The sequence below is a fragment of the Xyrauchen texanus genome, chromosome 50 (assembly GCF_025860055.1).
Source record: "Xyrauchen texanus isolate HMW12.3.18 chromosome 50, RBS_HiC_50CHRs, whole genome shotgun sequence".
In the NCBI taxonomy this organism is placed as follows: domain Eukaryota; kingdom Metazoa; phylum Chordata; class Actinopteri; order Cypriniformes; family Catostomidae; genus Xyrauchen; species Xyrauchen texanus.
In genome coordinates, this window is record NC_068325.1 from 7,253,328 (window position 1) to 7,268,988 (window position 15,661).

The 15,661-nt window shown below is 35.5% G+C and overlaps 2 protein-coding genes across 3 annotated transcripts in view; both read left to right on the forward strand.

Annotated features, from left to right (window-relative positions):
• The first annotated feature begins 2,593 nt into the window (after window positions 1-2,593).
• On the forward strand, window positions 2,594-12,919 carry LOC127641433 (protein SSUH2 homolog). 2 transcript variants are annotated; one of them, XM_052124451.1, is made up of 12 exons: window positions 2,594-2,716; window positions 6,889-6,984; window positions 8,534-8,618; window positions 8,762-8,891; window positions 9,004-9,064; window positions 9,248-9,372; window positions 9,553-9,615; window positions 11,394-11,473; window positions 11,586-11,678; window positions 11,898-12,003; window positions 12,149-12,256; window positions 12,439-12,919. In XM_052124451.1, exons 1-12 carry the CDS (start codon window positions 2,692-2,694, stop codon window positions 12,571-12,573), a joined length of 1,107 nt encoding a protein of 368 aa, XP_051980411.1. In that variant the 5' UTR covers window positions 2,594-2,691; the 3' UTR covers window positions 12,574-12,919. The 2 variants fall into 2 exon arrangements, with proteins under 2 accessions (XP_051980411.1, XP_051980412.1); XM_052124452.1 differs by lacking the exon at window positions 11,586-11,678.
• A 797-nt stretch (window positions 12,920-13,716) lies between these two features.
• Window positions 13,717-15,661, forward strand: part of si:dkey-49n23.1 (semaphorin-3D) — an 80,023-nt gene continuing 78,078 nt past the window's right edge. The window contains exon 1 of the mRNA XM_052123895.1: window positions 13,717-14,327. The gene's annotated coding sequence lies outside the window, so the exon portion shown is untranslated. The remainder of the gene's footprint in view (window positions 14,328-15,661) is intronic.

Sequence of the window (15,661 nt, forward strand, 5' to 3'; positions counted from 1 at the left end):
AGACCTCTGAAGGTGTTCTGTGGTATTTGGCACCAAGACATTAGCAGCAGATCCTGTAAGTTGCTAGATGGAGCCACCGTGGATCTGACTTGTTGGTCCAGCACATCCCACAGATGCTCAATCAGATTGTGATCTGGGGAATTTGGAGGCCAGGGCAACACCTTGAACTCTTTATCATGTTTCTCAAACCATTCCCGAACAGTGTGTGCAGTGTGGAAGGCCCATTATCCTGCTGAAAGAGGCCACTGCCATCAGGGAATACCATTACCATGAAGGGGTGTACCTAGTCTGCAACAATGTTTAAGTAGGTGGCACCTGTCAAACTGATGTCCACATAAATGGCTGGACCCAAGGGTTCCCAGCAGAACGTTTCCCAGAGCACCACACTCCCTCCACCGGCTTGTCATCTTCCCACTGTTCATCCTTGTGCCATCACTTCCCCAGTTAAATGGCACACACGTACATGACCATCCACATGATGTAAAAAAAAATGGGACTCATTAGACCAGGTGACCTTCTTCCAATGCTCCAAGGTCCAGGTCTGATGCTCTTGTGTCCATTGTAGGCGTTTTCGATGGTGGACAGGGGTTATCATGGACACTCTGACCGGTCTGTGACTTTTAGGTTACAAACTAATAATTATGAGGGTATGCTATAAATGTGGTTTGTGAGGTCACCCATAGTGTCCATGTAATTCAAGCGATGTTTTTTTTTTTTTGGGTGGTGGGGGTGCCAAAAGGTTTCTGTGAGGTTTAGGGGTAGGTGTAGGTGTAAGAAATGGGAATAGAATATATCGTTTTCCAGTATAAAAAGCATTATGTCTATGGAGAGTCCTCGTAATGATAGGAGTACCAAACAGGAGTCTGAGTATGTGTGTATGGGGTCTTTTGATGCATTATTATTATAGAGTTAAAGCTAAAACAGTTTAAAATTCCCTACATAATTATTCCTTTCATGACAGAAATGAGAAAGGAAGCACTGTGGAAAAATTGGTAACTCTTAACCTAATCTCTCTGTGTGTGAAAGAGAGTGAAAAAGACAGAGATTACTTTAACCATAACAAGGTCTTTTAATACAGCATTTTTGAGTTATGTTGATAAAATGCTGCAAAACAGTTGTTTTCATACAGAGTGAAACACCATATAAGTTCATACACAATATCCTTTGTTGTTCAAATAATCAAGACACCATTTATTTTCTTGATGTTTTTTTTTTAAGTAGAAAAAGCACAAGTCTCAAAACTGTTTACAGGCATTAGACTGAGACTATTTAGCAGAGACGGGCCACTACTATTTAAAATAATGGGAGAAATTGGTACGTCCAAACAAGATGCTCTTGCCCCCAACTGTCAATGGATGTAGAAAGGAAGTCCCGTCTTAAAGCTGAAAGAGCCGGGGGGACAAGTGACGCCATGCGAGAAGTAGACGCGTGGCACCCCTCATGATATAATATTGGGAGGAGACTTTAATCTTTTGATAGATTCAGTCCTTGATCATAGTGAAGCAAAAGAGTGTAATCCTCTTGATTCTGAGATAACCTTGGAGGAGCTTAAAGAGGAAATTAAGGCCTTATTTACTGGCAAGGCTCCGGGGCCATATGGTTTTGCCGCTGACATTTTTAGAGCTTATGCTACAGAATTGGCTCCACTATTGTTAGAAGTTTATACAGAATTATTCAAGAATGGAAAGCTGCTGCCAACCATGACGCAAGCCCGGATCAGTCTGATTCTTAAAAAGTACAAAGATCCAAGCGAGTGTAAAAGTTACCGTCCAATTTCCCTGATTCAGCTAGATGTAAAAATGTTGGCTAACAGGTTAAGTAAAGTTATGACATCTCTTATACATTCAGATCAGGTGGGGTTTATTCGGGGGCATAGCTCTTCTGATAACATTAGGCGTTTCATTAATATCATGTGGTCAGTAGCGAATGATCAGTCTCCGGTCACTGCCATCTCACTTGATGGCGAAAATGCTTCGATATGGTAGAATGGGATTATCTTTTTAAGATTTAGGAAATGTATGGGTTCGGGAGTACATTTATTGGTTGGATTAAGTTAGTTTGTAGACACCCTGTAGCAGCGGTACAAACAAATGTATTAATTTCAGATTATTTTACTCTGAACAGGGGTACTAGGCAGGGTTGCCCTCTATCCCCATTATTGTTCTGTCTTGCCCTGGAACCATTAGCATCTGTGATAAGAAAGGAGGATGATTTTCCAGGGGTGATAGTGGGAGGGGTGTCGCATAAAAGCAGATTATATTTTATTATTTGTCTATGTTAATATATTATCAAATTGAATTGCTGATTTGAAATATGTTCTTTAAATCGTAATCTTATCATACCGTTTTAGAGATTTCGGTGTTTCCCTACTCAAGTACATAGGAGCTGCACTTTCATGACAAAAAGTCATATGGGTTAGAAACAACATGAGGGTGAGTAAATGATGATATAATTTTACTTTTGAGTGAACTATTCTTTCAAGCATTCTTTAACACAGTCATGCACTTCTCATTTCATTTTAGTTGATTCAAGCACACATAAAAGACTTACAGGCTAAGACTTGTGGGTGTGTCTTCATTCCTGCAATTTCAGCCACAGTTCTAAACAGAGGAAAAGCTCTCAGTATGTGTAAATGTGGAGCACTGGTGTATTGAGGATCATTGCAAATCTCCCTAACATTTTGTGCGTGTTATGGATGACAAATACGAAGACAGAGGTGAGTAGATGCATTTAAATGTATTACAGTAAATGTCTTCTGCCGTTTTGATTTCCTTCAATATGTACAGTGCATACCTATCATGTGTTCCAAAATAGCTTGCATGGAAACTTTAAATGCATGGTATAGTTTTTGCAAAATCAGATTTGTATGTGTTATTAAGAACTAAACGCATAACATGTATATTTTAGGGAAAATGCTTATTATTATTTTTATTTTGTTCCTAATGCTTCCTTTTAAGATTACTTGACATTTGTACAAGAATTTGGAAAGAATAACACTTTGTGTTTTTGCACAGTGTGAAAGTATTCATTCATTTTTTAGTCTGGACATAAATCTTGCAAAACATTTTAATGCACCTCAAAAGTTTTTTTTTTTTTACTTTTGATAAATCGCTTTCATTAACAAACATGATATAATGCTTAATGTGTCATGTGTTAAACAATAGTTCATGTACATTCAAGTATGGAAAGCATGATGTGTAAATCAAAGTTATATGCCATTTCTGTTTAAATGTTCTGTTAAACATTATATAACTTACATTGTATCCACATTGTTTAGAACATTTTGTCTAAGAAATACACGGTAGTCACATCGAGGATCACGTTGTCAGTTATATTGCAGTCATTGTGTCTTTAACCACGTGGATACAATTCAGACTCACATAGTCGGTTGCAACACAAAAAAGAACTCTGACCTACATGTCTGAGTAGCATAAACTGTATTCATTGCATTTGATATTCTTTTCCATATGCTTCCTTATATTCCCTAAACACCCATTTAATTGACATTTGACATCTAGTGACAAACATTATTTGTTATATTTTCATTTTAGCCTAAAAGTGAGGAGTATATCTCAGCACTGTAGGTCCATACAATGCAAGTGAATGGTGACCAAAACTTTGAATCTCCAAAAAGCACATAAAGGCTGCATAAAGGTAATCCATACAACTCAACAGTGGTGTCTTCAGAAGTGATATGATAAATGTGGGTGAGAAACATATCAATATTTAAGTCCTTTTTACTATCAATCTCCACTTTCACATTCTTCTTCTTTTGATTTTGCCGATTTTCATTCTATGTGCGTATCGCCACCTACAGGGCAGGGAGAACATTACAGTAAAAAAGACTTAAATATTGATCTGTTTCTCACCCACACTTATCATATCACTTTTGAAGATATGGATTTTACAATTTGAGTCATATGGATTATATTTATATTTTGCCTTTATGTGCATTTTGGAGCGTCAAAGTTTTGGTCACCATTCACTTGCATTGTAAGGACCTACAGAGCTGAGATATACTCCACTCCAAAAATCTTTGTGTTCAGCAGAAGAAAGTAAGTCATACTCATCTGGGATGGCATGAGGGTGATGAGAGAATTTTAATTTTTTGGGAGAACTATCTCTTTAACATGGTTAATGCCACAAATTTGCATACATTTAAATAGTGACCTCGAAATTATCCACAATCTTACATATTGATTTCATTTTTATTCACTTTCATTTACATTTTTCAAAATTCTAAGACTTTCTGTATATTTCTAGGTTTATTTCCAGGCATCTACGCATTTGTAGACTTATGGTTCAAGTGAAGTTAACACACTAACTTGTTTACTGAAAAAGTTGTGCAGTGCATAATGTTATCTGCTTGAAGTTTTTTTTTTTTTTTACTGCTTTTAGATAGTCCAAGAGCAAACATGTATTCCGAGGACAGATTAACAGTTTGAAACTGTTAACTTTAAATGTTATCTTGAAAAATAAATGTATCCTGTTTGCTAAAATAGATCTGGCTCTCACAAAGGAGCAGCACATGTCTTTCATTAGGAACACAATTATGCACATACCAACTTCTTAAAGGCACAATGACCAATTTCATCTATTTTAGACTGAAGTAGCTGTTAACAGATATTTTACCATTTGATTTATTGTAGACTGCTCTTAATTGTGTTACTACAAGAAGTCGCAACTCAAAGGCACCAGACTTATTTCTGTGAACACTAGTTATTTTTGTGCTGCTATTATAAGGTAGGTACCAGACTATGAGAGAGTCTAATTCTCTGGGGTTTGAGTGTTATGTACTTTCCCCCATTGTATGTTGCAGGCAATAAATTGGTTTTTGGCATATACACTGATTAGGGTATTGTGCTTTAATTCCAACTCCCAGTGATTAAATGTCAAAGCCCCTATTGCCATGCCTACAGTTCTGCACATTGACTTATAAAATTACATTAATATAAAATTAATTTAGTAATTAAATGATATTGCCATAATTTAATATTAGTATAACTAGATTTTTAAACTCAAAGGCTGCTAGAATTTGGTTCAAAAATGTGTTCCATTAAATTTTAACGTACTTTTTCAGCAATACTCTCTTCAAACTATTGCTCTGCCATGACAGTAGTTGACTTGAAAGAGAAAACTCACCATAGAAGTGGACAGTTCACTTCAATGACAGTTATAGCGCCCCTTGTGGCAATGCATTGTGCTCTGTTACGAATTATGGTCTGGCACATTTCAAAAGGCAATTGAGCTAGTGTAGATAGAAGCATCTGCGTTCACGTACTTGCATAAGGCCAAAGTATATTGTACTAAACAAATTTAGTCCCGGTTTGCCCTTTTCACGCATCGATTATCAGTTTTTTTTTCCAGATATAAATAGGGCTGCTCGTTGCACAATAGTTTTTGTCATTTCGAAAACATTTCAAAACATAACGTCGGTAAAGTGTGCCTGGCACATAAAAGGGGGATGCACAATGGACACATCTGGCCTGTTCTAAAATTGTAATCATTCAGTTTGTGCAGTTACACCAGTTTGTGTCCAAATTTAGTTTGTGTTGCTAGAGACATTTGCTTCGCACAATTGCGTGAAGACTGTTTTGGGTTTAAGCATAAGCAATAGTAATTGTGATGCCTGAACTTGCCATGATGGACAATATCATGAATCTGTCAGAGTAAATTTTGATGTTCATTGCTGAGCTAAAATTTGACAGATGATCTGCTCCTCCCATCACTCACTGATATATTTTGAGGGCATTGTTTCTCTGGCAAACAAGCCTTCTTTTGCACATTCTTCATGCAAAATCTTGAGCACAATCTCTGTTGAAGGAAACCCACTCAAGAGAATATTTATATCTACTTGTTAGCAGCATTGTTCACAAAGCAAACAGCTGTTTGTAAGTATGTGTATATACAGGGTTGTGAGGGTTACTTTTGAAATGTATTCCACTACAGATTACAGGATACATGCTGTAAAATGTAATTTGTAATGTATTTTGTTAGATTACTCAAGGTCAGTAATGTATTCTAAATACTTTGAATTACTTCTTCAGCACTGGTAGATTTTCTTGATAAAATATATGATCGTGCTGATAACATGTGCATGTAAAATGGCTAAAAATAGCCTTTTAGTTTAGCATAAAGCTGACAATTTACACAAGGTTTGTTTCTATTTCTTCTGCTCCAAACTTTCTTCAAACATACTTCTCTGTCTGCTCGAATGAATGTAACACATCATAAGAAAGTGTTTCACCGCTGTTAAATGCACTTTGGATCACATCATTTATATGTATACATGTTTTCCATCTGAAAGGACTAAATATTAAATGAAACAAATGACAATAAAATGCAAAGTAATCTCTTCAGTAATCAAAATACTTTTATAATGTAACTGTATTCTAATTACTAATTATTTAAATTGTAACTGTAGTGGAATACAGTTACTTATATTTTGTATTTTAAATACGTAATCACGTTACTCTCCAAGCATGTGTGTGTGTGTCTGTATATATATATATATATATATAAAACTCCAAAAGCTGTTGCATTCAGACAAGCATTATTGAAGGAAAGTATCCTAATGTCTGTGCAGTGAGGACTGATATGTGTTTATATTCTGTTGCCTAGTAACACAACATTAACATATGACTAAGTGCTAGAGTTTCTATTAGGATGTGCATTTTTGAATGAACATCCTTGTTGATCCTGGAGCAGTATTCCTATCACCCAATCATATTTTAGGCATAGAATCATAGATTTTCCTCTGATTTTAGGGTTAGGGTAAGGACTATGATAAGGACCAACAAAGGATGTTCATCCAGGAATGTTGTACTTGGATAAATCATGTTGTCTCCTCCTTGGACATGAAATGCCACAATTTCTCTGTTGCTCCAGACTCCTTTGACTCGAGCCTTCCTGAGGAGGGTCCGTCTGCTCCGCCCCCCGGCTGGCTGGACAATGTGACAGGCTATGAGGACCATAAAGTGGGAGGTGAAAGACCTTGATAAGTACTGTACCATTCAGCCCTGGCTATTAACACTGCTCTCATCAGACTGCTAAAGGAATTGTTCTTCCAGAAAATTCTGTTTAATTCTGACAATTATGTCAACAATGAAAACTGACGTCAGTTGCGAGTTAATGGGTGCTATGGAAAAAAAAAGATTGTTTAAGTTTTTTCACAAACAACACATGTGTGAAAAACAGTGTTGGGTAAGTTACAAAAAAGTAATCTACAAATGACTAACTACTTCACTAAAAATATCATCAGATTACTTTACTGATTACTTCATTGTAAAAGTAATCACATTACTAATTACTTTACTTTGAAGTTTTAAAACACTTGTCACACAATGTTTTTGTTTTTCCACTCAACAAATTCAAAATAATGTCTATATTCTCCTTGTTCATTGTTGCACACCCTTTAGCATTCACGGAAACGCAAACAGACATAAATATAAACATATGATTTCACATTTTAATTGTATTACATATAAATAAACATAATATGTTTAGAAATATTTGTAACCAAAGGAAAGTAATTCAAAGAAATTACTTTCATTGTAAGTCAGTAACGGTAATGTGATTACAAGAATTTAAATAATACATTAAACTACTTTTTGTGCCTAAAAGTTATTAGATTACAGTAATTTATTTTGTAATCCAATTACACCCAACACCGGTGAACACGCTTTTCCCATAGCACCCATAAACACGCAAAGGGCGTCAAGATTGGCGTATAAAATCATGTTTATTTATAGACATGAGGTGAAGACTCATAAGTCATATCAATAATATTATAAAAGCTGTTGGGTCAACATGAGGGTCCCCATTTTAGGATCACACGACCAGCCAAATACTACTCGCTTAATATCTGTAACCACCCTGTTACTTCCACAGAAGTGGAATTTAGCTCGCTGATACACAACCGCTCGCTCCTAAGAAAAAATCTGAATGAACTCTGCATTCCAGCTCCCTTTATGCTGGTATGTCCGGGGGAGTGGCATGCAAATTTCAATCACCAATTCTCATTGGCCTTTTCTCAAAGATATTAGGCATTTTGGGGCTCTCAAGAGTGACCCCTAGTGTCACTAAATCGACACAACTTCGAGGGAGTGACAGAAGTGGAACATTTGTAGTTGAATGATGCATCCACACCACTAGGTGTCAGTATAAGTCCAGGACAAACTATTCCAAAAATGATTGAGTGCACCTTTAAAAGATGGCACTATCAACAGCCATTGTTTTGAGGAGATGGACCAGGATATTCCTTAAATATTTCCTTTTTGTTCTGCTTAAGCAAATAAGTCATACAGGTTTGTAACGATGTGAGCATGAGTAAATTACAGTATGAAATAATTTTTAATTTTCGGTGAACTGTTCCTTTAAATATGAGTCTAAAACTTGAGCTTACAATCAAAATTAACTTGTGTTAATGCTTAAGGATGCTTAATTAACATAGTTTTAATTTGAGTTGAAATGGTGTTTACTTTATTATTTTTTATTATATTATTTATAATTTTTTTTGTATGTTTATTTATAGACTGTACAGATCAAATCTGTCCTCCTACAGCAGACCTTGTCCCTCAGCCTGAAAATAACAAAAATGCTTTAGTTCCAAACGTTATGTGGGTACAACATACCAACATTTCTTCACCAGATTCACACTATATATATAAGTCATATGCTAAGGAAAATGTAAATAGAGTATTATATTCATTTTAATTTGCTCTACGTTTACCATAAAGTTTTTTTTTTTTTTTTTTTAAAGGGTGCCGACTGTCTCAGAGGATGTAGCAAGAGATGCTCTACTGCAGTTTGTGGGTAAAAAGTGGACATACAGCAGCAAACCTGCGAAAAATCTGATCTTCAAAGAGTTGAATCCTTTTACAGTTTACCGTGTAAAACTCTTCTCAGTAACATCCAACCGTGCTCATGATCATTAAAGTATTGTAATTTAAATGCTGTGAGTTTCCTATATAAGAACTTATCATTTAACCTGTGTCTTTTCAGTACCGCCTGGAAACATTTACAGAGTCCAGATCAAGTGCCTGGGAATCAGAGCCGCACACAGGTACATGCCCTGCTGGTATTCATGTGGTTTATTTGGTCAGCCGGCTGGTCTACCAGCCTGACTAGCTGAAGTGCCCTCTAAAACCAGCCTGCACTGGCTAGGAGACCATCTAAAACCAGCATCAGTTCAAAAGTCTTAATAAGGATTTTTCAGTCATGTATCAAATAAATATTTTCTGCTCAGGTCAGTGTGTAGATGGTCCTCAGAATGGAGTAAGTCCTCCACCGTGGCACGTCCAGGTGTCCTATCCACCCAAATTTACTGATTTTGTTCAGAAAGTCAGGGTGCCACACTCTTCATTCATAAAGGTATTACAGCCCACTTGTGTTTATTTACTGTACTCCATTTACTGTATTCTTATACATATTGTATATAATCCATCACCAAAATAAAGAGTAATCTTTAGATTGTGTGGCTCTTGCTCTTAATATATCCCTTTAAGTGAGATTTTGATTTGTTGCATGGCTTGCATTGCATTGTCGTTGCAGCCGTGTCACCGGTGTCATGGTAACGGCCGCGTGAGGTGTACAAACTGCCATGGACGAGGACTGGTAAGTGTGTGTTTAACTAAGAATTATGGAATATTTACATGAGTGTATTTTATTCAGTTAATGGATTGGCTGTATTATTCTCTACTAATAGTTACAAAGGGGGTTTCTAACAAAATCTTCATTTAAACAAACAATATAGGGTAGACCTGGGTAAGATGAGCCACTTTTTACTTTATTATGTTTTTGAGTTAACTAGGTTTTTTCTTTTTCTTTTTTTTCCTTGTAAAATTAGCACCAATTGAAATGTTGGTGTTGTACCACATTGGCAAATCAACGGCTTTTTTTAAAATATTTTATAACTTAACAGATTTGTTGTGTGGAAAAGTTATGTCTTGTGGTACAACTTACCCTGGGCATGGGGTAAGATGAGCCAGGTTTAGTTATTGCCTTTATCTGTTTAATTGGTGAAAATAAAAAAATAGCCTATATTTTCCTCACATTATTATTTGTTTTAAGACCTTTAAACAGGCAGCTTACTGTAGTTTAAGATTACAGAAAACAAAATCAGCTATCACATTTTTGTTCATCAGTAGACCTTTAATTCACAATGTGTAAAAAATGTATTTATTAGTTCAAGATTTATAAGTAGAAGCAAATTAAATTCAAGATTTACGCATTTAAATTTAATAACAAAATTCCATCAAATTGAATTGAGTAATCTTTAATAAAATAAAAATGTATATTTTAAATTGTATACATTTAATTTTGTTAAACATTACACAATTAAATATTATGGAATTTTGTTATTTCATTGAAAAATAGTCATTCTTAAAAATTTGCTTTTTTTTTAGTGATTAGTCATTAGCATAGTGCTTTTATACCGCCATGAACGGTAATTTTGACTTTATATACAGTATCTAAATTGTTTATTATTTTACTTTATTTTTTAATTTTGCATATTAATTTAACATTGTATATGTTGCAATCATGGTTTTATATCTTTAGATTGCAACTGCATTATTTCTCGTAATTGCGAGGTTATATCTCTCAATTGCGAAAAATAAAGTAAAAAATCGTAAGATATAAATTCGTAATTGCGAGATAATACAAAAATCGCAATAATAATAATATTGCAAGTTATAACGTTCATTGTGAGTTTATCTAAGAACTGCGAGCTCATATTTCTGAATTGTGAGATACAATATACTCGCAATTAACAGAAATAAATATGCAATTGTGAGATAGAATTAAGTTTTTTTATTTGAGTTTTTTCATGTCAAGGAAGGATCCAGCCACCATAGTGAAGATATCTGCTGAAGTAGAAACAAAAGAAGCTTAAAGGATTTCATTTTGTGTTCATTTTCCTATTTCATTCTCCATGCGTCACAAATGGAACAGTGGCTCATCTTACCCCACATGGCAATTTTGAGGGGAAAAAAGCTTCACAAAACAGATAATTTGAGCTAACTTCAATGTATTTGTCTTGCTGTCACATCATAGCCCATTATAATTAGAAAACCAACTAAATTATAATATATATCAGAACATTCTCCTTAAAATTTCTCGAATTTACTCGGAAAGTGAAAATGAAAAGTTTTGGCCATAAATGATCTACTAAATTTGCCAAGTGCTCACCTTCCCCACAGACAGAATGAAATGATGTCCTCTTCTCGAAAATGCTATCATATGCTTTGTTTTGCGTGTAGGGACCTGGAAAGCAGGGGTGGATCATCTTACCCCACGGCTCATTTTACCCAGATCTCAATTGACAGTTTTGCCTAATACAGACTCAAGACATCTTTAAAGCTTTTAAAATGATAAAACCTACTTGTTTTTAGACTCGCTGCATGTTTTGTCACGGTTCTGGTCACAGTCGCAACAGACGGTGCACAAACTGCCACGGACGAGGAAGAAAAAGGTAATTTGTGGTGCAAACTGACCAGCATTCAGGTTCTAGTGAGTTTTAAACTGTATGTTTAGACACTAGATGCTACTTCTACCATTTTTATATAAAATATATCTTTTTGCAGGTGTGTCTCATGTCATGGAAAGGGTTTCAAAGTCTGTCTTACATGTAATGGCCACAGAAACCTTGTGCATTTCATACAGCTCACAGTTACATGGTAATTGGCTGACATAATCTTCTTAAAAATCTTGTCTATAGCTAACTTCGCTGGGAAGGGTCATAAAAGCTGGAAGTACTTTACATATGAAGTGCTTGGCAATGGGGAATAAAGCTTTAGCAGGAGTCAGATGCATCAGAAAGTTTGCATTTCTTGATTTAAATGTTTATAACTCTCAATAGTGTGTCAACAACAATGCCATTCCATTGTGTTTCTCAGGAAGAACCAAGTGTTTGAATATATACCTGACCGGGTGCCTGAATTCCCAGGGAAGAAGTTTGAGAAGGTGTCTGGGGAAGCGTTCTTTGTAGATGAAAGCCTCCTGGTATTCATCCATTAATTCCCATGCAGACAGCCATAGTTAAATACAGACTTCATATAAAACAACATAAAATGCTACATTTACATCATATATGACATAATACACGATGACCAAAATACACTCCTTAAAAACACATGCATGAGTGCAGGTCTATCCAGTAGAGGGCTTCCCTGACCAGGACATCTGTGAGGCCTCAAAAGGAGCAATCCAGAATCACCTCCTTAAATATTCTGCTGTTAGCCGCATCTTGCAACAGGTGAGCAGAATCGGTTTCAGGAGTGTGTATGCACAATTATGGGTAAATATGACCACAAGCATGGACAATAATTTTTAATAGCAGAAAATGCTATATTTTATGGTTTAAGTGAATGTAGTTATGACCTAGATTACATAAAATGTAACATTTTGTAATATTTTCTTACTCTCATTCTCTTACAGCGACAAACAATTGAGCTGGTGCCCCTCACTCATGTTTTCTATGCCTACAATGGGCAAGACTACAATTACTTTGTTTTTGGGAGAGAAAACGAGGTTCACACGACCAAATACCCTACTTCCTGTTGTATTTTGTAGTATCTGTATTTGTGTTATCTCTAGGCAAATGTCCTAAAATAATTTTATTAAGATGTATGTTACTACTAGAGTAAAATATACAAGCATATTTTGTAATATTTTGATTAATTGTAATTGACTAAATGCTTTTGTTGTATATTTCCATTTGTATCTGTATTCAAATTACCAATTCGCAAAGAATGATGATACAGAGAAATATAATTTCACTTTTTGTATATGATAAAAATCAACAGTATAGTAAATTCAAATATTATAAAATGTACATACTGTAGGTCTGTTTTCTGTCACCGTAATTTGAAAAGTGTGGTTTGCAGCAGGAACCTTTAGGACAGGTATGGTACTTCTAGATAACATCAAAAAACATTCTCAAACAACAATTCACAAACTAGTTACAGTTCATCCATTTCTCTCATCATGTACTCACCCTCATTCCATTTCAGATGTGCATGACTTTCTTCTGCTGAACACAAACACACATTTTAAGAAGAATACTTTAATTCTGTAGGTGCTCTCAATGCAAGTGAATGGTGGCCAGAACATTGAAGCTCAAAAAAGCACATAAAGGCAGCATAAAAGTAATCCATACAACTCCAGTGGTTAAATCCATGTCTTCAGAAGTGATATAAGTGTGGGTGATATTTAGTATTTTTTTTACTATTAATTATCCTCCCTGCCCATTAGGTGGCGATATGAATGAAGAATGTGAATCGCCTAAAATAAAAGAAGAATGTGAAAGTGAAAGTGGAGACTGATAGTTAAAAAAAATATAAAAAATTAAATATTGTTCTGTTTCTCACCCACACCCATGGATATAACCACTGGAGTCGTATGGTTTACTTTTATGCTGCCTTTATGTGCTTTTTTGAGCTTCAAAGCTCTGGTCACCATCCACTTGCATTGTATGGATCTACAGAGCTGAGAAATTCTTCTAAAAATCGTACTTTGTGTTCAGCAGAAGAAAGAAAATCATACACATCTGGGATGGCATGAGGGTGATTAATGATGAGAGGATTTACATTTTTGGGTAACTGTCCCTTTAAATAAATGGTTCACCCAAAATTAAAAAGCGGTATGTTACTCACACAAAGCTTTTAGTTGGCTTCATAGGATTTGTGATTTATATGTTTATAAATGTGACATGAGAGTCCAAATAGTTAATGGAGCTACTGTGTACCTATGTTTCAAACAGGATAAAATTATCTTGTCTGGTTATGCTATGACCTAACTTGACTGAACGCGTTCCAGCGCCAACCAAAACTTGACGCAACGCAACGAATGGAACGGCAGGTGTCTCGAGACGCATTTTAACAGTGGAGTTCCTTTGACTTTACAAGGCGCATAAAAAAGCAGCGAGACGCGGTGCAACTGTCAAATGCACGTTTAGAAAAACAATTAAAACTGCGCAGACGTAAAACGCGTTTAATATGAACGGCCGCCATCGCACCAATCAAGCTGCGACAAGTTAGTTTCAGTTCTTCGGATGTTGTGCTGGCCTGTTGTTGGCAGATAAACAACAACACTTACTAAGATTGGACGGATATAACAGATGTAAAGAGGGATTTGGTTGAGAGTCAGCGTTAAAGCGGAGCATCCTGGAGGAGGAGTGGCTCTCCAGCGCTCCAAATCACACTGCGCGTTTTATTATAGTGAATGACACGCGTCTCGTTGCGCATCCTTTCGCGGTCAACAGGCAGCGCATCAAAAAGTGGAATAATTCATCTCAAAAACGAAGAAAAGAGAGGAAATTCATCTGGGTGAGTTTTTAGATGTTGCTTTATTGTTAAACTCTCAACTTCATTTAAATGTAAAGGCACCATGGAATAGTGAGGGTATTTCCATTGTACTTTGATATATTATTACATATGCCATAAACATATGCATATACCATGGTATTTACATGGTACTTCAAGGTGCTTAAAATAATAACATGGTATAAAACATGTACTTTTTGTTACTCAAAGTGTGGTTTGAATCATTTCATGTACCTTATGCTCTTATGGTTTACAAATATGGTAAATAAATGTTTTTTTAATCTTCTGTTGCCTATATACAGAGAGTTTCCCAGGTCCAATGTAAGTGTGTTTTTCAGGTATCACAGTAAAAGCTGTTTTAAAGAGTGTACTTATGGCAAATCTAATGCATTCATTCATATTTAACATCCCTGGACCTCAAACAAAAGTAAATGATGCAACATATTTCATGGAGGACATTTGAAACATGTTATAATCTTTTGAAAATTTTTACTAAAATCTGTTGTCAAAAATTAAGAAAGGTCATGAAGTGACAACCTGTAGAAGTTCAACCTGTTATTTGAACGTTAAGAATGTTTTTCAAGTTAGTAAAAAGGACATTGGGTCTCCAGGACCACAAACATGACTGAAAGGGATAGTTCACCCCAAAATAAAAATGTGTTCATCATTTACACAACCTCATGCCAACCCAGATTGTACGAGTTAGTTTTTTCTTCTGAACACAACTGGTTTTAGAGATTTTAGGCTGAATTTCTCAGCTCTGTAGGTCCATTTAATGCAAGTCAACAGGGTCCAGAACTTTGAAGCTCCAAAAAGCACATAAAGGCAGCATAAAAGTACCCATAAGTCTCCAGAGGTTAAATCAAAATCTTCTGAAATGAAAAGATAGGTGTGGGTGAGAAACAGATCAATATTTAAGTCCTTTTTTTTTTTTACAATACATTCTCCTCCCTGCCTAGTAGATGGCGATATGCACAAAGACAAAAATGTGAATCGACAAAAAAACAAAACAATGTAAAAGTGAAAGTGGAGATTTATAGTAAACAAGGACTCAAATATTGATTTGTTTCTCAACAAGACCTATCATATCACTTCTAAAGTTATGGATTACGACACTGGAGTCATATGGATCACTTTTATGCTTTCTTGATATGCTTTTTTGACCTTTAAAGTTCTGACCCTGTTGACTTGCATTGTATAGATGAAATTATTCTAAAAATCTTAATTTGTGCTCTGCAGAAGAAAGAACGTCATACATATCTGTAGGTGAACTTTAGGTGAACTATTCCTTTAAGGAACAGTTTATACACTGTAACACACTAAAAGACAGGACGTAC